We start from the raw sequence: 24022 nt of genomic DNA, 5'->3' as shown, positions 1-24022 counted from the left end.
TTGCATTTTGTTTGCCAACAGATCGCCTTGAAAGTTGTAAAGTATGATGCTCGTGGGAATTTTCTGGGCTGGGAGGATGTCAGAGGAGGCACTCTACAGGTGAGATGTATCTTATCTCTCTCTGGTTTTGCTTACGTGACAGTTAAAATAGTTAAAAATGTTGAATGTGAATGTCCCATTGAGTTACAGAGGTCTACAGTATAGAAAAAGGCCCTCTGGTCCATCAAGGCAGTGAGGTTCAAAAACCACCTAACCATTCTCATCCCATTTTGCTGCACTCAGCCTGTAACCTTGTGTGCCTTGGCATCACAGATGTACATCTAAATACTCAAATGTTATGAGGGTTTCTATCTCCACCAGCCTTACGGGCAGCGAGTTCCAGATTCTGACCACACCCAGTGAATTCTTTTGTTCCTCACATCCCCTCTAAACCTATTGCCCCACCTTAAATCTATGACCCTGGCCATTGATCCCTCCACCAAGTCAACAAGCCTCTTCCCGTCTATCTCTGACCCTCACCATTTTCTGCACCTCAATCACGTTTCCCTCAGTCACTTCTGCTCCAAGGAAAACAACTCCAGTCTGTCGATTCTCTCTTCGTAACTGAAACTCTCCAGTCCAGACAACATTGTTGCAAATCTCCTCTGCACCCTGTCCAGTGCTGTCACATTCCTCCTGTATTGTGGATTCTGGAACTGCACACAATACTGTGGCCCAGCCAACATTTTATACAGTTCCAGCATCACCTCCCTGCTCTTAAACCCAATGCCTCAGCTAATAAGGGACAAGTATCCCATGTGCCTTCCTAACTGCTTTATTTACCTTGTTTTGGGGCTACTCCATTCGCTGCTCTTGACCCCAGCTCTCCCCTGTGGGATTTGACAGGAGAACCAGGAGAAAGTGAGGGCACATCAGCATGGGGAGACTGTGTAGCAATGGTGTGATGGAAGTGCTAATGGGGATGAAGGAATGCAGAGGTGGTGCCCAAATTTCTGTGAAAGATCACTGACCTGAGATGTTGGCTGTGTTTTTCTCTCCAAACTGGTCTGCCAAGCATTTTATTTCAGATTTGCAACATCTGTAATCTTTTGCATTAGTTCTTGTGCATTAGCATGTACATCACAAGATAAACTTCACAGTTCATTTCACTATTGATCCTGTGAAAAGAAATGGCTGAGATAATCTGGATAAACAGCTTTGACTGACAGTTAATAAAATACAGCAATTTTCAGTTAATCATATAATTCCTTCAATCTGCCTAATGCACATACTTATTATTCTTAACAGCTATGCCCTGACACTCAAACACTGCTGGATGCTGCCTTCAAGTTTGGCTCTTCCTACATTCAGTCTGTGAGTAGAGATCAACGTAGGCAGATTTTCCTGCTTGACTATATGTCTGAGCCAAATTGAAATACTTTGGAGATTTTCTTACCCTATTTTCCTGAGTGAAATCTCAAAGACTCACAGACATTTACAGTACAGAAGGAGACCATTCAGCCCATTGTGTCTATGCCCAGTCAACAAAGATCTAACTGCAGTTGACCTATTTTCCAGTTATTGATCCATTGCCTTAGAGGCAATGGCAATGCAAGTAACTATGTGAATACTGCTTAAATGTTATTAAATTGTGACTGGAATACATAAAAGAATGTGCTTATACTATCCTAACAAATTGTAACAAAGAGATTCTCCTGTTATCTATTATCAGTTAACATAAAGTATAGAATCCATTGTGTTGAAATTTTGTGCTTGGAAAGATGAAATAGATTGATTGTGAAATTCCTTGGATTTTATGAACCAGCCAACACACAGACTGAGTGGCAACAATGGAAGTAGAATTTGGAGGTAGCGTTCAGGAGTGAGTGAATCTTATTGTTTTATTGCAGTGCAAGATTCAGATCGCAGATCTTCTCAGTCGATTCCCAGAGCCTGTCCTTTACGAGCTCTATCTCCTGTTCAACGATAGTCAAGGACAGCAGAAGGTCTGGCCCATCCCTGTACGCAATCTGAATCTAGACAAGAACGATATAAGTAAGTCGTGGTGTTCAATAACTCTCTGATGCCCTCTTACCTTTTGAACCAGGAGCCCACTTTCAAACATTTGGCTGCTTTCTGGATGACATTAGCTGACAAGGCTGATGCTGATATAGTTGTGATGTCGCTGAACAAACAGCCCGGAGGTCTGCGCTAATGCTTTGGTGACAAGGCTTCAAATCCAATCACACCAGTCATGGTGACTAAGAAACTATCATTGATTGTTGTAAAAGTCCATCTGGTTGGCTAGTGCCCACGAGGGAAGAAAATCTGCCGTCCTTACCTGCCCTGGCCTGTGTGTGATTCCAGACCCACAGTAATGTTTTTGATTCTCAACTGCCCTCTGAAATGCCCAAGCAAACCGCTCACTGAAAGGGCAACCAGTGACACCCATGTCCTGTGAAGTAACTTTACAAAGTTCTTGATAAGTCATCTCAAGTGCAGGAAGGACCACCTGGAGGCTACAAACAGCTACCCGTTCATCAGACCATTCTGGAAAACAGCAACTAATACTCAAAAGGAAATTATTGCCATTGCTGGAAATCTGAAATATAAACAGAACATGCCGGAGAAATTCAGTAGGTCTGACAGCATCTGTGGAGAGAGAAACAAAGTTAATGTTTCAATCCCAAAAATGACTGTTCAGAATTCTGGAAATTTGGATCCTGCCAATCCTGCTGAGTTTCTTCAGCATTCTCTTGTTTTGTAGCAGCTAATAGCCTCTACATTTAGTTCACTAAAAGTCATTGACCAGATGGATGGTGTCATGAGGATAATGAGTTCTAGTGAACTAAATACAGAGAGTATCAGCTGCTATAAAATCAGCGATTGCTGGAGAAACTCAGCAGGACTTAAAGGATCTGAAGTTCCAGACCACTAACGAACCATCATTTCATCACTGAACCGATAGCAGTGATGCCAGATCCCAAACTTCCTCAAAGACAGTTGACAGCATTCAACTAAATTGACACTCAGCATGCACTGTGACGACCCACTCCATTATTAGAGGATGAAGGATGACCCATGGGTGATTATAGCCAGTGGTCATATTGTATGCTTTGCTCTTGAGTTTGAACCATTCTGGGGCAAACATCTCCGTACCTGTGCCTGTCCTTTTTGGATTCTCAGTGCAGTAGACACAAGAGATTCAGAAAAGGGAGGAGCACATATGAACTCTACCTAATTTCACTGCACCATTGCAACTTGCCTAACAGGATCTGCTGCAAGAGACACCTCATTTCTCCTTTTGACATCTCAGAGAATCCATTGAATAGATAAGCTAGACATCCCATTCGGAGCATGTTGTGATTTTAACAAGGTCAGCCAGGTGGATCTCATAGAAAAGAGTTCTCTGATTGGGTCCATTAATCTGGTCCAGTCAGGGAGCCCTGGCTGACAGGTAGGAACAGGAGTGTCAGACATTCTGTTCAGTCTGAGAGCTGGCTCTGATGGAGCTGGATCAGTGTCAAGAACTCTTCGCATGTAAATAAAGGGTGATGAGGTAATGGCAGACTAGCCTCTGTGGAGCTGTTTCAGAGCGTATGAAAGCAGCCAGAGTATAAATTGTACCAGGATGGGGGAGGTATAGTGGGGAAGTGGGAATTCCACAGTGGATTCTTGCTTTTCTGGTGAGTTAGTTGCTCTCGATTGTTTCAGTACTGAAGTTAATTGACTGTTCCTGGGCAGATTAATGTGTCTGTTTTTTCATTCCAGATTAACCCAGTTGTTTTGCTGGTTGGATAATTTACAGTAACAGGGGTTTCCCAATTTATGAATGTCTGACTTAAGAATATTCATGCTTATAAACGTGATCCCACACAAGGGCATAATTTTAAAGATCCGACAGTACAAATGAGTCCTCATACATGTATTTTATATTGTCCCTGCATCATGTTCCCAGTCAGGGTGCGTACTAATCGACTTGCGAGTGGACTCAAGAACAGAACCTGTTTGCAACCCGGGCACTGCTCATGTGTTTATTCAATCATTGAGAAGTTTATTCAATCTCACTGGCATTTATTGCCTACTCTAGGTTGCCCTGAGTTGATTGTGTGATTGGGCCCCTTCAGAAACTTGGTTGAGTCTCGTATTGGGTAATGGTCACGGGTATTTTTGGAAATGAATTGAACCAATGGATTTTTACAACAGTCTACGAGTTTGAGGGATCATTTTTGCAAATATGAATTCTTTCCAAGCTCTGTCAGAGCTTTCAAAAGACCACAGTTTAAAAAAAAATGGTGGTACAGTTTAAAGCCACATCGACAGGAGCTGAATGTTGTGCCAGCTTAGAACGGCCGTGACTACTAATGCCATTTATAAATGCCAATCAGATTGCAGGCTGTATTCTCCATGTGGGAAGAGCAGCACTGGAGAAAAGAATACTAAAAGAACCCTGTCAAGCTGTGTAGAGTTTTATGTGTCTGAATGGGGTCATTTCTCATTCTACTGAACTCCACTAAAGACCTCATCAATAGGGAGTTCACCACCACCTTCTCAAAGGTAACCAGGGACGGGCAATAAATGGTGGCCCTGCTAGTGACACCACAAATGAATTTAAACAAAAAACTTGTTTGGTCAGTAGCATTCTGATCTCAGAGTTGCAGACTTAGACACATAATCCAGGCTGGCACTTGATGCAGTGCTGTGGAAGTGCCACACTGTTAAGTGTTGCTGTCTAACAGATGAGGTATTAGCCCAACGACCCTAATTTCTCACCTGGGCAAACATAAAAGATCCTGTGGCATTGCTTTGAAGAAAAGCAAGCGAGTTACTCCCAATCTTCGATATTTACTTCTCGATAATCATCACAGAAGCAGATTATGTGGTTGTGGCTGTCTATGGGACCTTGTTTACAATTCGCTGCCGTGTTTCCTACCTTACGGGTGGGGTCAGTGACTAGACCCTTCAAAAGTATCTAATTGGTTGTGGGGGCACTCTGGGTGTCATGTTATAAAAACAGGAGGTTTTTTGTTGCTTGCAGGAGAATTCCGGAGATTCTTTTTGGTAGATGGCTTGACAGGAAGGAGGAGCAGTCTGAGTAACCCACCAGACTCAGTTACCTACGCGAAAGACATTGTACTCAGGTGAGGAAGCAACCATGAAAGATTCCAGTGCGGGATTCTTCTGTCTGAGGCTTCAGTTTGCTCGGTGCCTCAATAAAGGGATGTTCAGTTCTGTGATCCACCAGTTTTATGCTGCTTCTTCCCATTTCTGGATGTGATGTGATGAGATGTGATTGGTGAGCCTATCCATGCCCTTCAGTGTACCACGCTGTCCACAAAGTGCCACCTATGTACAGCAGCTGTATTGGCCCTAGTCTGCACCCACAGAATTGGAAACCATCTCTAGTTCACAAAGGTGTGCTCCAGTGCAGTACTGAGGGAGTGCTGCCCACCCTTTTCAATGATATCATGTGCTGGTGTAATAAATCACCCGCTTTCATGGGCAGCACGGTAACTCAGTGGTTAGCACTGCTGCCTCACAGCGCCAGGGACCCGGGTTTGTTGACTGTCTATGTGGTGTTTATACATTCTCCACGTGTCTGCGTGGGTTTCCTCCAGCTCCAGGTGCTCCGGTTTCCTGCCACAGTCCAAAGATGTGTGGGTTAGATGGATTGGCCATACTAAATTGCCCATAGTGTCACAGGGATGTGCAGGCTAGGTGGGTAAGCCATGGGAAATGCAAGGTTACAGGGATAGGGAGGATCTGGTGAAATGCTATTCAGAGGGCCTCGATGGGGTGAATGGCTAGTTTCCACACTGTAGGGTTTCTATTATTCGATGATCCATGGCCAGCCATTAGTGTCAGCACCATCACCTTTGTGGATTAATTTCTGGGAATTGAGGGATCTGAGCTGGAATGGGCTCATGAAGTTGCAAGAGAAAAAATCGCTCTCTCTAAAAACGGCAGAGCAGAGAGTATATGGGTCCTGACCTGAAGCGTCAACTTTCCTGCTCCTCTGATGCTGCCTGGCCTGCTGTGTTCCTCCAGCTCCACACTGCATTATCTCTGACTGCAGCATCTGCAGTTCTTACTATCTCAGAGCAGAGAGTAACCCATTTGACCCCTTGCAGGAGGCTGTCTTGCCTGGAGCTAGTTGCAAAAGGAAGGTACCACAGCCACAACACCAGAAATCATCACAACCCACTTCTACATTATCCCCACTCATTGTTAGGAGTATGCACTGAGCAGGTCAGGCCTGGTTTAGCCAGTGCTATCTTAGAAACCCTGGCAGAATACAGCTGGTGGCCCACGATGCTGATAGAACTGAATCAGAGATCCTGCAATTAGCCAGTCTCTGGATGAGAAGGCATGTGTGAGCAGGAGGAGACCTGTCTTAGGTGGGGATGAGAAGTGAGGTGACCTGTTTGAGTGGGGTGTGAGACCTGTTTTGGAGGGGGAGGGTTGGTTGGCACTGGATGTGTGACATGTTTGAGTTGAATGATGGGGTTGGGAGGTAACTGTGAAGGGTTGGCCTGGCCTCATTGAGGAGGGGCTGTCCTGCTTGAGCGAGGCGTGGGATGCAGTGACCTGCTCGGTGTGTAAGACTGCTGCTGAGTGGATTTTATCTGAACCTTCAGCCCAAGCTCCCAACTACAATTCATGTTGGTCAGTAGAAAACGTTCCCAGAAGAATTGTGGCTCCTATCTCCATGTACAATCTCGAGAAATGTCCCAATCCCCATCTCCTGTGAGGATAACCCAAAGCCTCTATGACTGAATACATTGGCGACAAATGAAGACTAACTAAGAGCTGCACAGATTTCTCCAAAATGGTGAAAAGCTGAACAACCTTGCCTCAGTACAGGTTTCCCACTTTGCTGTCCCTAAGCTCCTGTTTCTGGCTAATGCCTACGCAAGGTGCAATCAAATTGTGATATCTCTAGACTTGTGCTGAATTGATTTGGAGGCTGGTAAGACATAAAATGTAGATGCTTTTATGGAACTGCTAAACAGATGTGTAACCTCGTCCCTGCTGCAAGAATGCATTTCAGTAGTTCAAAAACACCAAGGTTTCTTCACTGGTACTAACCATATATGTGATTTCTAGCACCTAGGGAGGGAGAGAGAGAAGAGTAGCGAGATCAATGTATGATCGACACTCGCAGGTTTCCTGTGACCAGCAAAGATGTATCACTCAGAGATAGTAAGAACTGCCGATGCTGGAGTCAGGGACACAATACAGTGTGGAGCTGGATGAACACAGTAGGTCAGGCAGCATCAGAGGAGCAGGAAAGTTCACGTTTCGGGTCGGGACCCTTCTTCAGAAATGGGGGAGGGTGAAGGCAGCTCTGAAATAATTAGAGAAGAGGAGGAGTGGAGCTGGGGAAGATAGGTAGGATGGTGATAGGTGAGTGCACATAGGCAGTGGTGGGGATTGGTCAGTGAGTGGGAGGAGCAGACAGGTGGGAGAGAAGATGGACAGGTTGTGTCAGATCAAGGAGGTGGGGATGAGAGTGAGGCTTGGACATGGGATGAGACTGGGGTGGGGAGATTTTGAAACTAGTAAAGTCCACATTTAAACCATTAGTTGTCGGCTCCCAAAGTGGAATATGAGGTGCTGCTCCTCTAGTTTCCAGGTGGTGCCATTGTGACACAGTGTATCATTTTCTTTAATACCAGCACTGGGGGCCTACAATAAACACATGGACCGCAGCGATTCAAGAAGGCAGCTCATCGTTATCTTCTCCAGGGCAATTAGGAATAGGAGTACATCTAGCTAGTGTCAAAACAGCGTGGAGCTGGAGGAACACAGCAGGTCAGGCAGCATCAGAGGAGCAGGAAAGTCGACATTTCAGGTTGGGACCCTTCATCAGAAGTGTTTTCATCTGATTCTGCCTGACATGCTGTGTTCCTCCAGCTCCATATTGTGTTGACTGTGACTCCAGCATCTGCAGTTCTTGCTATCTCTACATCCAACCAGTTGTGCCTACGTCCAAGAAATAAATTTTTTAAAACTAAACAATACATGGCGATAAGCCTTCCGACCTCTATGATGCTGCCGTGTGTGCGCCATGGTGTTCAGTTATTGTGCATTATTGTTGACATTATTTCCTGCAGAGGACACTGCCGGCAGTTTCTGCAATTCTGCAAATGATTAATGTTCAGGAAAGGATTATTGATACTTGAAAGCCCTAAAACTATTTCAAAAAATTACACAGAAAGAAAAATGTGCAAGCCACTTATAAAATGGCTTGTAACCAAAACTTTTCTTAACATCAACTTTTTTACCTGTAGTTTAAGCAGGTTAAATGCTCATTGCCAACTCTTGCTGGATTTCAGACTTGGGCTCACCTGGTCTTTTGGCGAATGCATCGACTAGAGTAAAATCTATAGCATTATCTGAGTCAGCGGGCCTATCTCACACTTGGGCATTAACGTTTTGATGGGGTTTAAAAAGTTTTTAGGAGAAATGTACTTTTTTCTGAAGATGAATAGCCAACTTGATGTTGATGTTTCTATAAAAGTTTAGTTTGATTATGAGACAGAGAGCCATTCAGCCCAATCAGCTGACGTTAGCATTTACCTTCAACTCAAGCCTTTTCTGCTCATGCCTTATTGAATTATCATCATAACCCTCTGATGTGTACCTATCAATTTTCCCCTAAATGTGTCTATGTTATTCACCTCAACCACTTATTATTAATGCTGATTGCAATTTTAGACCAAGTAACATGTACCACAAACCACAAACAACCAGGCTTTTGTGAGGTGGATATCTTGAAGTTTATTTACAACACTAACTGTGTTCAAGACTACAATATGACAGACTTACACACACAGTCTGGTTGTGTGCTTACTGATGTTACTGTACTTGACATACACATAGCTCACTGACTTCATGACACAGAGAGAGTGACTGAAGGTGTGGCAGATTCCTGTCTCTATCTCTGAGCATAAGGATTGTCTCCAATCTGCATTCAATGTTGTGATACAATGACCATGGCACTAAATCCCCCAATCCCACCACCTTCTGGCTAACGAGGTTCCTTCTGAATGTCCTGCTGAATTTTGTCTTGATGAACTAATATTGATGACCTCTTGTTTTTATTTTCCCACATGTCACCATGTCTGCTTGATCAAAACTTTTCATCTTTTCAAAGACCTCAGCTTTCTTTTTCCAAGAGAAAGCAGACCCATCCTTTCCTGATGGATGTAACATGACATTTCTTCAATTGTTGTTGTAAACCATTCCTGTACCTTCTCTAGTGCCTCCATGTCTTTTTATAATCACACAGACCAGAACCTTTGAAGGTGGAGAGCAGGCGGCAGAGTGATCTTGATCATAGTCAATGCCAAATGGTGAAGAGTTTTGCTGAAGCACCTGTAGTTGTTCCAATGATTGTGTTTCTCATGGGAATATTATTTTGACAAGACCTGAAGCCCTACCTGAGTCTGTCCACTGACTTTAATCCTTTATATTTCATTGGACAGGACCTACCTTCCTACTCGGAACCCCACCAGCGAACCACCATTTTTACTCACCGTGCAGTATGCTCAAGTACGAGATCTCCACACAGAGGCGCAAGTATGTTCATGTTTCGGTTCAGTGCACAATGGGCCCAGCTTCATCACCATAATTTGTTCAGCAAGGTGGTGGTGTCATGTAATGTCACCGGATTAGTAATCCAGATACTCAGGCTAATGGCTGGGTATATAGCTTCAAATCCCACGAAGGTAGTGGGTGAAGTTTGAATTCAATAATTTTGTAAGAAAGCTGGAATAGAGAGCTAGTCTACCAATTTCCTTTATGGAAGGAAATCTGTCATTCTTACATAATCTGGCCTGCCTGTTACTCCAGACCCACAGCAATTAGGGAGGCTTAATAAAGGCTGGCTAAGCTAGCAGTGCCCAAGTCACTTAAACAAGTTAAAAATAAACACTTGTATCATTGTTCCATCTGGCAATTTTCACTGAAGTTTGTCTTTTCTAAAGGCTGAGGACTGCCAGAAGAGTAGATGTTCCTCAGTTCTGAACTGGTGAATGAGTAGCAGGTCAAAGCGATGAGCCATCTCCAGAGTCAGCACTGAGGGAGTGCTGTGCAATTGGAGTCACCGTGTTTCTGATGAACCATTAAACTGTCCCTTCAAATCAAAGGACTTTGTGACTAATTGGAGGGGTGTTATAATCAATGACTTGGCCAATATGCTGCCCTCATCACCATCACAATGGCACATTATAAGATCTTTATGACATTTCCTGTCTGTGGGAGTTTGCTGTGTGAAATTCAATGCTGTATTTCCTACGTTATAACAGGAACTACAATTTAAAATCTACTTTGTTGCCTACAAAATACTTTAAGATGAATATGAATTAAGGATTGACTAACCATTAGAAAGCAAAGAGTAGGAATAAATGACTCATTCTCAGGTTGTTAGGCTTTCATCGATGGGGTTTCACAGAATTCAGTGCTTACGCCTAACTGTTCACAATCTACATCAGTAATTTGGGTGTGGGGCCAAAGATCATTTGGCTGGATGGCTGGTTTTTGATGCCAGCAGTCTGGGTTCAATTCTTGCACTGGCCACAGTTACCATGAAAGATGTCCTTTGTCACTCTGTCCCAATGTTTTTAAGTGTGGTGACCCTCATATTCAACCTCCACAGTTGTCTCTCGCTCTGATGAGAAAGCAGGACTGTGGTAACTTTACCTAAACGGCATTTGTGGTGTAGTGATAGTATTCCTACCTCTGTATCAGGAGGCCCAGGTTCAAGTCCCACTGCCCCAGAGGTGTGTAATAATACCCCTGAACAGTTTGATTAGAAAATATCAGGTCAATTACAATATTTCCGAGCTTGCAGAGGATGCAAAACCTGGTGGGAAATGAGTTGTGAGGTGGATGTCAAGAGGCTTCAAGGAGATTTTTGAAAGACTGAGTGAGTGGACAGGAGATGGCAGATAAATATAATGTGGACACTTGTGAAATTCTCAAATGTTGAGAGATTGATGTCCACAGGAACCTAGATGCCCTCTTTCAAAAATCACTAAGAGTTAGCCTGCAGATTTAACAAGTCATTTGGAAGGCAAATGGTATGCTTGCTTTTATTGGAAGAAGATTTGAATACAAGAACAAAGAAATCTTCAATTGCACAGAACACTGGGGGGGACTGCACCTGTGCACTTCTGGTTCCCTTACCAAGGGAAGGATTAATATCTCTCTCAGCAGAGAGAATGCAGCAGAGGCTCATCAAACGGAAGCCTAGGATGATGGGACGACTGTATGAAGGAGCGGTTGATGGTGTTCAGGCTTTATTGTCTAAAATACGGAAGAATGGGATGATCTGATAGAAACATAGAAAATTACAAAAAGGACAAAGTAGATGCAGAAAGGATATTTCCTCTGTCTGTGAGGTCTAGAACCAGAGAACTGATCTCAGAATAAAAGGCTAGCCATTTGGGATTAGATGAGGAGGAACCTTCACTCTGATGGTGGTGAACCTTTAGAATTCACTGACCCTTGGGGTTGTGGAAACTCAGTCATTAAGTAAATTCCAGATGGAGATTGATAGATTACTAATGATCCCAAGAGAAATGGGGACTCTGTGGGAACATGTCCGGAGGTTGATGCAGGTTTGATGGGCTGAATGGTCTGCTCCTGCTTCCAATCGAACATAACCCAAATCCATTGCCATGTTACATTCAAGTTACATCCCCAACGTTTCTGATGCCCATCGCAGTGACTCACAGAGATAAGTTGGATCAACAAGCAACTCACATTTATGTAACACCTCTAATATATTAAACCATTCCACCAAGGAGGACATCCAAAATAGATGGCTGGTGTGCTAAGCCTTCCACAGACACTCCAATTGAGATGCTTCAGGTGAGCTCAAGGCCTTAATGGAGGGGAAAGCCTTTCTACTTCTGTCACTGTTGTTGAAATGGTTGTGGATATGGATAGGAACAATCTGACTGTGAGGCCTTTGGGCTTGAATAGTTTACTGGGTCTAACCACTCAGGCTGTGATCTTCAGGTAGACATCAGTGCCTTTAGATTGAGGAGGAAACATATTTACGAAATAAACGAATAAAAAAAGGCACCTCCATTGTGTCTCATTCTTGAATCAAGAATTTAATTATCTTGGAAACAGATTAGTAAATAATTCAATCATTTTGATAATGTTCATATCCTCAATGCTTCTGGAGAGACAAAGCAAGTGATGTGAACAAAAGCAGCCTCCTTTACATTGAATTACACAGAATTTGCAGTGCAGAAATGGGTCATCTGGTCTGCTGTGGTGTTTATGCTTCACATGAACTAGCTCTTTACCACCACCCCCCCCCCGCCTCTTTATCTAATCTCACTAAAACAAACTTTTAATTTCTCCCTTGTACTTATCTGGCTCCCCCTTAAATGCGTCTACTCTCTGGGTGGTGAGATTTCTTCTGAATCTTGCAGTGAGAACTAGACTGCATTTCTGTGGGAACTTGATTTGGCTCAGCTTGCGTCTTTGAAACAAGGGCATAATGCAATAAATTGTGATTTGAAAAGGACTTAATAAGTTTCAAATCAATCAAAAAACGTTTCTGGAAGATACTCAAGGCATTATATCTGTAGCTGTGGAGTGCTGTTGTCACTAGGAAGGAATTATTTCTGTAGTGATTGTTGTCTTGGTTACCCAGTGTACCTGTAGGAACTGTCTAGTGCTTTGTGAAAGATTCCTATTTATCGTTTTCTCCTCTAGGTGACATTTGCTACGCATTATGAAATGAACTATTTTGCACACAAGAGAGACACTGATGTAAGTACTATGATAAAGCCACAGTTTTTGCTAATTCCATCCATTAATCTTATTGAAGGATAATTAGAATATGACACTGATAATGCATTACAGCCCCTATAATCATCTCTTTGCCTTTCAACATGTTGCTGTTGTAGATAACTTTGGTGGAACACTTGCCGAATATTAAAGGAACATTTTCACAGGCATGCTGGTGGGGACACAGTGGGATAGTAGTAACTTCACCATACTAGCACTCCAGAGACCTGGGCTCTGCAGACAGAGGTTCAAATCTTGCTGTGGTAGCTGATAGAACTGAACTTCGTAAAATTCATTTAATTACAGTCCTGGGCAGAGATGTTGCCCTACCAGGCCATGATGTATCCAGATAGAATGCTGTCTACGTGCATGTATTTAAGTTACCTGGGCACACAAGACGGGCATAAAGCTTCTCCATGCTGCCCAGCTTCTGGAAGGTTCTGCACGCACCCATTGGCATTCTGATGTAGTTTTTCTTTCTGGAAGCTGCTACCACACACGGTCCTCCAAGATGCAGGCAGAGGCAGGGAGAATTAGAGGGAACTTTGAAGATGACGCCATTCAACACCAAAGCGCACACTCAGGTCTATACTCAGGATGTAATTTGAGAGCCCCACCCTCATCTCCTGTTCTTTTACCTGAATAATTTGTTCCAGCTACCTCAATTTTACCAGTTTCAAAACCAGCATTTGTTTTTTAAAATCTGGAAATGGAATGTGATTATATGAGTTAAATTATGGGAAAGCATTATAGAGCTTTATTGTTGTATGAAAGATAAAGGTTTACTTTTTTTAAAAGCACCATTTATTGAAGTCATGTGGGCAATTGACCAAAAAAAGTGCAGGTGCAACTTTTTGGGCCAGAACCTTCACGTAGAACACTTGGGAAAATGTTCACTGCAAAACTATAGTGTGTACAAGGCTGTATGGCTGGAGGTGTGTGTACATTGTATCACAACAGCACCAGGGATTGCTGTAACCTGCAGACATTTTGCTGTTTGCTGAAACGTGAGCCAGGGACATTAAAAGGCCATTGGGAGTTCAATAAACAAATAGTTTTAATATATACAGAGCACGCTGGATTTCTCGATTGACCTGAAAGCAACACTATGACTTCTTAATGGAGTTCTACATGGATCAATTAGTCAAATACAGATCAACATGATGTTTTCCTTTTGGTAAATTATAGTAGAGAGGGAGGGAAAAGCACAACCGTTTGCAATAAAATTTACATTCAGTATACTTTTACTCATTCATTGGATGTGGGCATTGTTGACTGGACTAGCATTTACTGCCTGTCCCTAACAGCCCAGAAGGCATTGAAGAATCAGCCATGTTGCTTTGGGTCTGGAGTCACTTGTAGGCCAGACCCAGTAGTGGTGGGAGATTTCCCTCCCTGGGTGATGTTAGGTGGGTGGAAAGTGATGATTTTGGTACAAAAGTTTATTGTAAGACATCAGGACAAACTGGATATCAAGTGAAAGGTTGAAAATATTCCTTCTCTCCAGCCGGCCTAGCTGTCTTCCCTCATAAGTGGTGTACAATTTTCCTGTCTCATCGAAGGGAGACAGGTTGAGTATTTACCTTCCTTATTCCTGCTTGTCTTGACACATTTTATACAAAAACTGTATAAACTGATCCATGTTTTCGGAAGGTTTTTTCAAAACTTCACAGGTCAACTCATACCCCTCTTCGACCGTGCTTTTAGTTCACCTGCCTTAATATTTCCCTGTGTGGCTTGATGCCAAGTTTAGCTTGAAAACCACACCTTGGGATATTTTCTAAAAGTGCTGATAAATGCAGATGGTTATTGTTTGGGCGGATGTGTGCAGCCTCGGATCTGCCGAGACAAGCAAACAAACAGGTAACCAAAGAAGGCCATTCAGTCCTTCAAGCCTGCTTGGCCATTCAACAAGATCATGACTGATCTGATTTTTACCTCAACTCTACATCCCTGCAACTCTTTGTCCCCTTGGTAATCATGAATCTATCTACCTCTGACTTTAAAAAATTGAAAGTCTCACCCATTGCCTTTTGAGGAAGGGAATTCCAAAGGCCCGCAATCCTCTGAATGATAAAAATGTTTCCTCCAAGGTTATTTGGAGAGCAGATTCTGGGATCCAAAAGCTCAGGGAATTATGAATGGGAATGGGAACATTGGGAGCTTATGCTGAATGTTTGATTTATTTACTTCATAACTGATGGCTTCTTGTGATTAGTTATTTCAGGATCAGAGTTGTTCATGTTTCCTTCTTAATTTTCTACCAACAACTTTGCTCATTTCTCAATGTACGTTCCCTGATTCCTCAGTTCTAAATGACTTTGTTTTACTTCTAACTGATTGATGCAATATAGTAATGAAATAGTGTCAGCAAATGATTGACTGTGAATATCTTTTAATTCACAATAACGTACAACATGAAACTGTGCAGTAAATGCATATAATACATGGGGGAGGGCATAGGTTTCCTCTGGTATAGTGGAGACTTCAGTGAATATGAGTATGGATTGCAGGCTTCGTCTGAGGTTCTGTACATCTGTCTCTGATTTGTGCACAAGCCTCTCAGGGCCCAGCATTCAGCTCACTGCAACAAAAGAATAGAAACCCTACAGTGTTGAAGCAGGCCATTTGGCCCATCGAGTCCACACCAACCCTCCAAAGAGCATCCCACCCAGACTCACCCCTCTATCCAATCCCTGTAAATCCTTGGCAATCCCACCAACCTGCACATCCCTGGACACTATGGGGGCAATTTAGCATGGCCATTCCACCTAACCTGCACATTTGGACTGTGGGAGGAAACCAGACCACTTGGAGGAAATGCACGTAGACAGAAGGAGAATGTGCAAACTCCACATAGTCAGTTGCCTGAGGCCGGAATCAAACCCAGGTCCCTGGCGCTGTGAGGCAACAGGGCTACCACTGAGCCACCGTATCAGCCAAACAGTTGATGGTTAACCCAGAGAGCAAATAATGTCTCAGAGCATTAATAGGCAGTCAGGGCTTTGGGTAATGTCAATAAAGAGACATTAAAACCATTAGATTATGCTGCAGCCTTGAACACGTGCCAAATGTCTGTTCACAGTTATCTCTTTCAGACTCTGTCCTTATCTTTGTGCCTGCTGTAAACAAGTATCACTGTAAGAGGTTTTGTTCCTTTTGTACGTTTGATGAAACCTGTAATTTTTGCTTCACTCAAAGACCTTGGGATGTTTTGTGATGTTATAGTCAGTGTGGGTCATAGCTGTTAGGGTGCTTAGTGGTTGTTCTTAACCCTTTTGGCTCAGTGGAACTGGGATAGGATTGCAGTTAAAAATTAGAAGGTTTACTGACAAGCCCTTTACCATTCCTAAAGTAACCTGTGGGGTTTTGCAGGCAGATGAGGCAGCCACTTCCTGGTGAGGTATAATAGATTTATGAAAGTCAGCACTTCGTGTATCAATCAGACTCCAATAGGGTTTTAACAACATGGTCACAACAGAGGATTTGTTCATGTTCTTCTGCTCTGTCTGTAACTGGTCTTGAATGTAGGAAAGTTCTTTCAGGTAGTTCTAGAACTTTCCTATGTAGGACTGAGAGAAGCTGGTGTGCTCTTGTAGTCTAACAAGGCATCCCCTTCAGCCCAGACCCCCGCCCCTCCTAACCCATACCCTCCCTCGCCAAAGATCAACCCCCACAGCACCATCATTTACCTGGTCTCTGTCCCCAAATGTCACTCCTGTGCTGGACGTGGTTTCATGTGGCAGACCAATCCTGTGGAGTGGTTCCCTACAATAAGAGGGATCCCACTGAAATCCAGCCCCTTACCAGGAATGGAACAGTGCGATATTACAAACGTATGGGAAAGAGTGGGCCAGCCCTTCAGGCTACCATTCAGTAACATCATGGCTTTTAATCTCAACTCTGCATCCCTCCACACTCCTGACAATCCTTGAATGTGCTAATCAAGAATCTTTCTTGCTCTGACTTACGAAGATTTTTCCATCCGGTGCCTTTTGAGGAAAGGAATTCCAAAGACTCACAATTTTGCCATCTCACTGTGACCCTGAAACATTTTCCTTTTGCATTGTAGTTGTCTCGATGACCCACATAGAACATAGAACAGTACAGCGCAGAACAGGCCCTTTGGCCCTCGATGTTGCGCCGACCTGGGAACTAATCTAAGCCCATCCACCTACACTATCCCATCATCATCCATATCCTTACACAAGGACTGTTTAAATGCCCCTAATGTGGCTGAGTTAACTACACTGGCAGGCAGGGCGTTCCACGCCCTTACCATTCTCTGAATAAAGAACCTGCCTCTGACATCTGCCTTAATTCAATCACCCCTCAATTTGTAGCTATGCCCGCTCGTACAAGTCGACATCATCATCCTCGGAAAAAGACTCTCACTGTCCACCCTATCTAATCCTCTGATCATCTTGTATGTCTCTATTAAATCCCCCCTTAGCCTCCTTCTCTCCAATGAGAACAGACCCAAGTCCCGCAGCCTTTCTTCATAGGGCCTGAGCTGCAGACCAGGCAACATCCTGGTGAATCCAGCAGCATCTCAGGAGCACAAAAGCTGACGTTTCGGGCCTAGACCCTTCATCAGAGAGGGGGATGGGGTGAGGGTTCTGGAATAAATAGGGAGAGAGGGGGAGGCGGACCGAAGATGGAGAGAAAAGAAGATAGGTGGAGAGGAGAGTATAGGTGGGGAGGCAGGGAGGGGATAGGTCAGTCCAGGGAAGACGGACAGGTCAAGGAGGTGGGATGAGATTAGTAGGTAGGAGATGGAGGTGCGGCTTGGGGTGGGAGGAAGGGATGGGTGAGAGGAAGAACAGGTTAGGGAGGCAGAGACAGGTTGGACTGGTTTTGGGATGCAGTGGGTGGAGGGGAAGAGCTGGGCTGGTTGTGTGGTGCAGTGGGGGGAGGGGACGAACTGGGCTGGTTTTGGGATGCGGTGGGGGAAGGGGAGATTTTGAAGCTGGTGAAGTCCACATTGATACCATTGGGCTGCAGGGTTCCCAAGCGGAATATGAGTTGCTGTTCCTGCAACCTTCGGGTGGCATCATTGTGGCACTGCAGGAGGCCCATGATGGACATGTCATCTAAAGAATGGGAGGGGGAGTGGAAATGGTTTGCGACTGGGAGGTGCAGTTGTTTGTTGCGAACCGAGCGGAGGTGTTCTGCAAAGCGGTCCCCAAGCCTCCGCTTGGTTTCCCCAATGTAGAGGAAACCACACTGGGTACAGTGCATGCAGTATACCACATTGGCAGATGTGTAGGTGAACCTCTGCTTAATATGGAAAGTCATCTTGTGGCCTGGGATGGGGTGAGGGAGGAGGTGTGGGGGCAAGTGTAGCATTTCCTGCGGTTGCAGGGGAAGGTGCCAGGTGTGGTGGGGTTGGAGGGTAGTGTGGAGCGAACAAGGGAGTCACGGAGAGAGTGGTCTCTCCGGAAAGCAGACAAGGATGGGGATGGAAAAATGTCTTGGGTGGTGGGGTCGGATTGTAGATGGTGGAAGTGTTGGAGGATGATGCGTTGTATCCGGAGGTTGGTGGGGTGGTGTGTGAGAACGAGGGGGATCCTCTTTGGGCGGTTGTGGTGGGGGCGGGGTGCGAGGGATGTGTTGCAGGAAATGCGGGAGACGCAGTCAAGGGCGTTCTCGACCACTGTGGAGGGAAAGTTGTGGTCCTTGAAGAACTTGGACATCTGGGATGTGCGGGAGTGGAATGCCTCATGGTGGGAGCAGATGCGGCGGAGGTGGAGGAATTCGCCCTCCACCTCCTCCAGGACTTCCAATTCTCTGGCCCCCAACACCTCATTTTCACCATGGACGTCCAGTCCCTATACACCTGCATTCCGCATGCAGATGGCCTCAAGGCCCTCCGCTTCTTCCTGTCCCGCAGGCCCGACCAGTCCCCCTCCACCGACACCCTCATCCGCTTAGCCAAACTCGCCCTCACCCTCAACAACTTCTCTTTCGATTCCTCCCACTTCCGACAGACTAAGGGGGTGGCCATGGGCACCCGCATGGGCCCCAGCTATGCCTGCCTCTTTGTAGGTTACGTGGAACAGTCCCTCTTCCGCACCTACACAGGCCCCAAAGTCCACCTCTTCCTCCGTTACATTGATGACTGTATCGGCGCCGCCTCTTGCTCCTCAGAGGAGCTCGAACAGTTCATCCACTTCACCAACACCTTCCATCCCAACCTTCAGTTCACCTGGCCGTCTCCAACACATCCCTCACCTTCCTGGACCTCTCAGTCTCCATCTCAGGCAACCAGCTTGTAACTGATGTCCATTTCAAGCCCACCGACTCCCACAGCTACCTAGAATACACCTCCTCCCACCCACCCTCCTGCAAAAGTTCCATACCCTATTCCCAATTCCTCCGCCTCCACCGCATCTGCTCCCACCATGAGGCATTCCACTCCCGCACATCCCAGATGTCCAAATTCTTCAAGCACCACATCTTTCCCCCCACAGTGATCGAGAACGCCCTTGACCGCGTCTCCCACATTTCCTGCAACACATCCCTCGCACCCCGCCCCCGCCACAACCGCCCAAAGAGGATCCCCCTCGTTTTCACACACCACCCCACCAACCTCTGGATACAACGCATCATCCTCCGACACTTCCACCATCTACAATCTGACCCCACCACCCAAGACATTTTTCCATCCCCATCCTTGTCTGCTTTCCGGAGAGACCACTCTCTCCGTGACTCCCTTGTTCGCTCCACACTACCCTCCAACCCCACCACACCCGGCACCTTCCCCTGCAACCACAGGAAATGCTACACTTGCCCCCACATCTCCTCCCTCACCCCATCCCAGGCCACAAGATGACTTTCCATATTAAGCAGAGGTTCACCTGCACATCTGCCAATGTGGTATACTGCATCCACTGTACCCAGTGTGGCTACCTCTACATTGGGGAAACCAAGCGGAGGCTTGGGGACCGCTTTGCAGAACACCTCCGCTCGGTTCGCAATAAACAACTGCACCTCCCAGTCGCAAACCATTTCCACTCCCCCTCCCATTCTTTAGATGACATGTCCATCATGGGCCTCCTGCAGTGCCACAATGATGCCACCCGAAGGAACAGTTGCAGGAACAGCAACTCATATTCCGCTTGGGAACCCTGCAGCCCAATGGTATCATTGTGGACTTCAACAGCTTCAAAATCTCCCCTCCCCCCACCGCATCCCAAAACCAGCCCAGTTCGTCCCCTCCCCCCACTGCACCACACAACCAGCCCAGCTCTTCCCCTCCACCCACTGCATCCCAAAACCAGTCCAGCCTGTCTCTGCCTCCCTAACCTGTTCTTCCTCTCACCCATCCCTTCCTCCCACCCCAAGCCGCACCTCCATCTCCTACCTACTAATCTCATCCCACCTCCTTGACCTGTCCGTCTTCCCTGGACTGACCTATCCCCTCTCTACCTCCCCACCTATACTCTCCTCTCCCCCTATCTTCTTTTCTCTCCATCTTCGGTCCGCCTCCCCCTCTCTCCCTATTTATTCCAGAACCCTCACCCCATCCCCCTCTCTGATGAAGGGTCTAGGCCCAAAATGTCAGCTTTTGTGCTCCTGAGATGCTGCTTGGCCTGCTGTGTTCACCCAGCCTCACATTTTATTATCTTGGATTCTCCAGCATCTGCAGTTCCCATTATCACCAACATCCTGGTAAATCTCCTCTGCACCTTTTCCAATGCTTCCACATCCTTCCTGTAATGGGGTGACCAGAACTGCACGCAATATTCCAAATGAAGCCGCACTAACGTTTTGTACAGTTGCAGCATGACACCACGGCTCCGGAACTCAATCCCTCTACCAATAAAACCTAACACACCGTAAGCCTTCCTAACAACTCTATCAACCTGGGTATCAACTTTCAGGGATCTATGTACATGGACACCAAGATCCCTCTGCACACCCACACTACCAAGAATCTTTCCACTGACCCAGTATTCTGCCTTCCTATTATTCTTCCCAAAGTGAATCACCTCACATTTATCCATATTAAACTCCATTTTCCACCTTTCACCCCAATTCTGCAGTTTATCCAAATCTCCCTGCAACCTGCAACATTCTTCCACACTGTCCACCACTCCACTGACTTTAGTGTCATCTGCAAACTTTCTAACCCATCCACCTATGCCTGCGTCCAAGTCATTTATAAAAATGATGAACAACAGTGGTCCCAAAACAGATCCCTGAGGCACACTACTAGTGACTTGACTCCAGGCTGAATATTTTACATCAACCATCACTCGTTGCCTTCTTACAGAAAGCCAGTTTCTAATCCAAACTGCTAAATCCCCCTCAATCCCGTGCCTCTCTATTTTCTCCAATAGCCTCCCATGTGGAATCTTATCAAAGGCTTTACTGAAGTCCATGTACACCACGTCAACTGCCCTTCCCTCATCCACGTGGTTGGTCACCTTCTCAAAAAACTCAATGAGGTTTGTGGAACACATGACCTGCCCTTGATGAATCCATGCTGACTATCTCCAATCAAATTTTTGCTTGCTAGATGATTGTAAATCCTATCTCTTATAATCCTTTCCAAAGCTTCTCCTACAACAGATGTAATCACAGGTCTATAATTACCTCGGTCATCCCTACTGCCCTTCTTGAACAAGGGCACAACATTTGCAATCCTCCAGTCCTGTGGTACTAAACCTGTAGACAATGAAGACTCAAAGATCAAGGCCGCTCCGCCACCTCCTCCCTAGCTTCCCAGACAATCCTCGGAAAAATCCCATCTGGCCCAGGGGATTTATCTACCTTCACACCTTCTAGAATTGATAACACCTCCTCCTTACTAACCTCAGTTCTTTCGATTCTAGTAGCCCGTAACTCAGTCATCTCCTCTACAATATTCTCCTGTTCCTCAGTGAAAACAGATGAGAAATAATCATTTAGCACTTGTCCAATCTCCACAGAGTCCACACACAACTTCCCACTTCTGTCTTTGACTGGTCCTGTTCCTACCCTAGTCATCCTCTTATTCCTCAGATACCTGTAGAAAGCTTTAGGGTTCTCCTTTATTCTACCTGCTAATGTCTGCTCATGTCCCCTCCTTGCTCTTCTTAACTCTCTCTTTAAATCCTTCCTAGCTAATCTGTAACTCTCCATCGCCTCATCTGAACCCTCTCGTCTCATCGTCACATAAGCCTCCATCTTCCGCTTAACGAGAGATACAATTTCTTTCGTAAACCACGGCTCCCTTACCTTATCGCTTCCTCCCTGCCTGACAGGGACATACCTATCAAGGACGCGCAATATCTGTTCCTTAAACCAGCTCCACATTTCGATTGTCCCCATCCCCTGCATTTTGCTAACCCATTCTATGCCTCCTAAGGCTTGCCTAATCGCATTATAATTGCCCTTCCCCCATCTATAACTCTTGCCCTGTGGCTATCCCTTTCCATCGCCAAAGTAAACATAACCGAATTATGGTCACTCTCTCCAAAGTGCTCACCTACCACTAAATCAAACACCTGGGCCTGGTTCATTACCAAGCACCAGATCCGGCGTGGCCTCCCCCTAGTCGACCCTTCGACATACTGAGTCAGGAAAACCTCCTGCACACATGGACAAAAACTGATCCATCTGACATACTAGAGTTGTAGCATTTCCAGTCAATGTTGGGGAAGTTAAACTCTCCCGTAATGACCACCCTGTTCCTTTCACTCATGCCCAAAATTGTTTTGCCAATCCTCTCCTCCACATCCCTGGAACTTTGCGGGGGCCTATAAAAAACTCGCAGCAGTGTGACCTCTCCTCTCCTGTTTCTGACCTCAGCCCATACCACATCAGTAGACGAGTCCTCATCAAAGGTTCTTTCAGCTACCGTTATACTGTCCTTGACTAACAAAGCCACACCTCCCCCTCTTTTACCACCTTCCCTGACCTTAATGAAAGATCTAAACCCTGGAACCTGCAACATCCATTCCTGACCCTGCTCTATCCATGTCTCCGAAATGGCCACAACATCGAAGTCCCAGGTACCTATCCAAGCTGCAAGTTCACCTACCTTATTCCACTGGACTCCTCACCTACCACATCCACTGAAGACAGTGACTCTTCACTGGGAAATCGGTTACTCCTTTGGTACCTTGCCCCTGTGTGGAGCTTCAGTAATGATCTGAATATGGGGAGGCTCATCACCACCTGACCCAGTCACATGGTCCGTGAATATCTGGATGATGGCTCAGGACGGTCTGCATATGGAATGAGCTGCCAGCGGAAGTGGTTGCGGTGGGTACATTAACAACATTTAAAAGGCATTTGGACGAATACGTGGATAGGAAAGGTTTAGAAGGATATGGGACAAGTGCAGGGAAATGGGGTTAGGGTGGATGGACATTTTTGACAGCATGGACCAATTTGGGCCAAATGGCACATCTCTGTGCTGTAGGACCCTGACTCTATGTCACATTCCTATCAACAGAACACTCTATTTTTTAAATACCTCATCATGAGCAGTTTAAATTAGTTACTGTATTCCAGGAGAGAATCCAACAATGTATTTATCACTTGTTACCCACTTAGCTACTTATGAAACACAATTAGCAAGTCCAGTCAATTCATGCACAGAAACGTCCTACAACTTAATAGTCCATTATGGGTATATCTCTCTGTACACACTGGGGAGTGGTTGAATGCAATGTTGAGTCCATAAGGCTGTAAATCTCTTGTAGCACACACAGGATTGCACAGTAAGTACTGTGGATAGTTTGCTTTGGGTTTGTGGAATATAGTCTGTACTGTGCCTGTTACACATAACCACAAGATCATGCCCTTTGATTCTCACTGGGATGTACATCCTGTACCAGATATCAATCACAGCGGCTCTGAAATTCACTCTATGTTGCTGAGTTGTGTGGTAGGCAGATCATTTTCAATAGTTTCACAAGCCAGCAATTCAAGATACAAAAACATAAATTGCTGCAAAACCTCAGTAGGTCTGGCTGATGCTGTGGAGAGAAATTGAAGTTAGGGTGAACTTGCATCTTTTTCTTGTAGTATAAATTGTGGTCCTTGTTTGAAATTTGGTATTCTTGCATTTGTCTTGGTGAGTGGAAGATGAAAAAGCATTGACAGAAATGTTCACGTTCTGTGCTAACCAAGCAAGTGTTTGATGATATGATTTATGTTATTCAAGTTTGGTTATCCTATTGGCCTGCTATCAACAATGTTTCATAAATCTCCTGATTCCTTGAATTTACCC

The 24022-nt window shown here is 45.3% G+C and overlaps 1 protein-coding gene across 3 annotated transcripts in view; it reads left to right on the top strand.

Moving 5' to 3' along the window:
* LOC125459672 (meckelin-like) overlaps window positions 1–24022 on the top strand; it is a 114648-nt gene that overhangs the window by 46884 nt on the left and 43742 nt on the right. For all 3 annotated transcript variants that reach the window (XR_007249076.2, XM_048546347.2, XM_048546348.2), the window contains exons 10-15: window positions 22–99; window positions 1288–1353; window positions 1890–2034; window positions 5018–5120; window positions 9471–9564; window positions 12721–12777. Coding sequence is in view for 2 of the 3 variants with exons in the window: in XM_048546347.2 (XP_048402304.1) it covers window positions 22–99; window positions 1288–1353; window positions 1890–2034; window positions 5018–5120; window positions 9471–9564; window positions 12721–12777 (543 nt within the window). In the remaining variant the exon portion in view is untranslated. The remainder of the gene's footprint in view (window positions 1–21; window positions 100–1287; window positions 1354–1889; window positions 2035–5017; window positions 5121–9470; window positions 9565–12720; window positions 12778–24022) is intronic.

The sequence above is a fragment of the Stegostoma tigrinum genome, chromosome 16 (assembly GCF_030684315.1).
Source record: "Stegostoma tigrinum isolate sSteTig4 chromosome 16, sSteTig4.hap1, whole genome shotgun sequence".
Lineage (NCBI taxonomy): Eukaryota > Metazoa > Chordata > Chondrichthyes > Orectolobiformes > Stegostomatidae > Stegostoma > Stegostoma tigrinum.
Note: the sequence above shows the minus strand (reverse complement) of the source record. Positions and strands in the feature narration are given on the sequence as shown.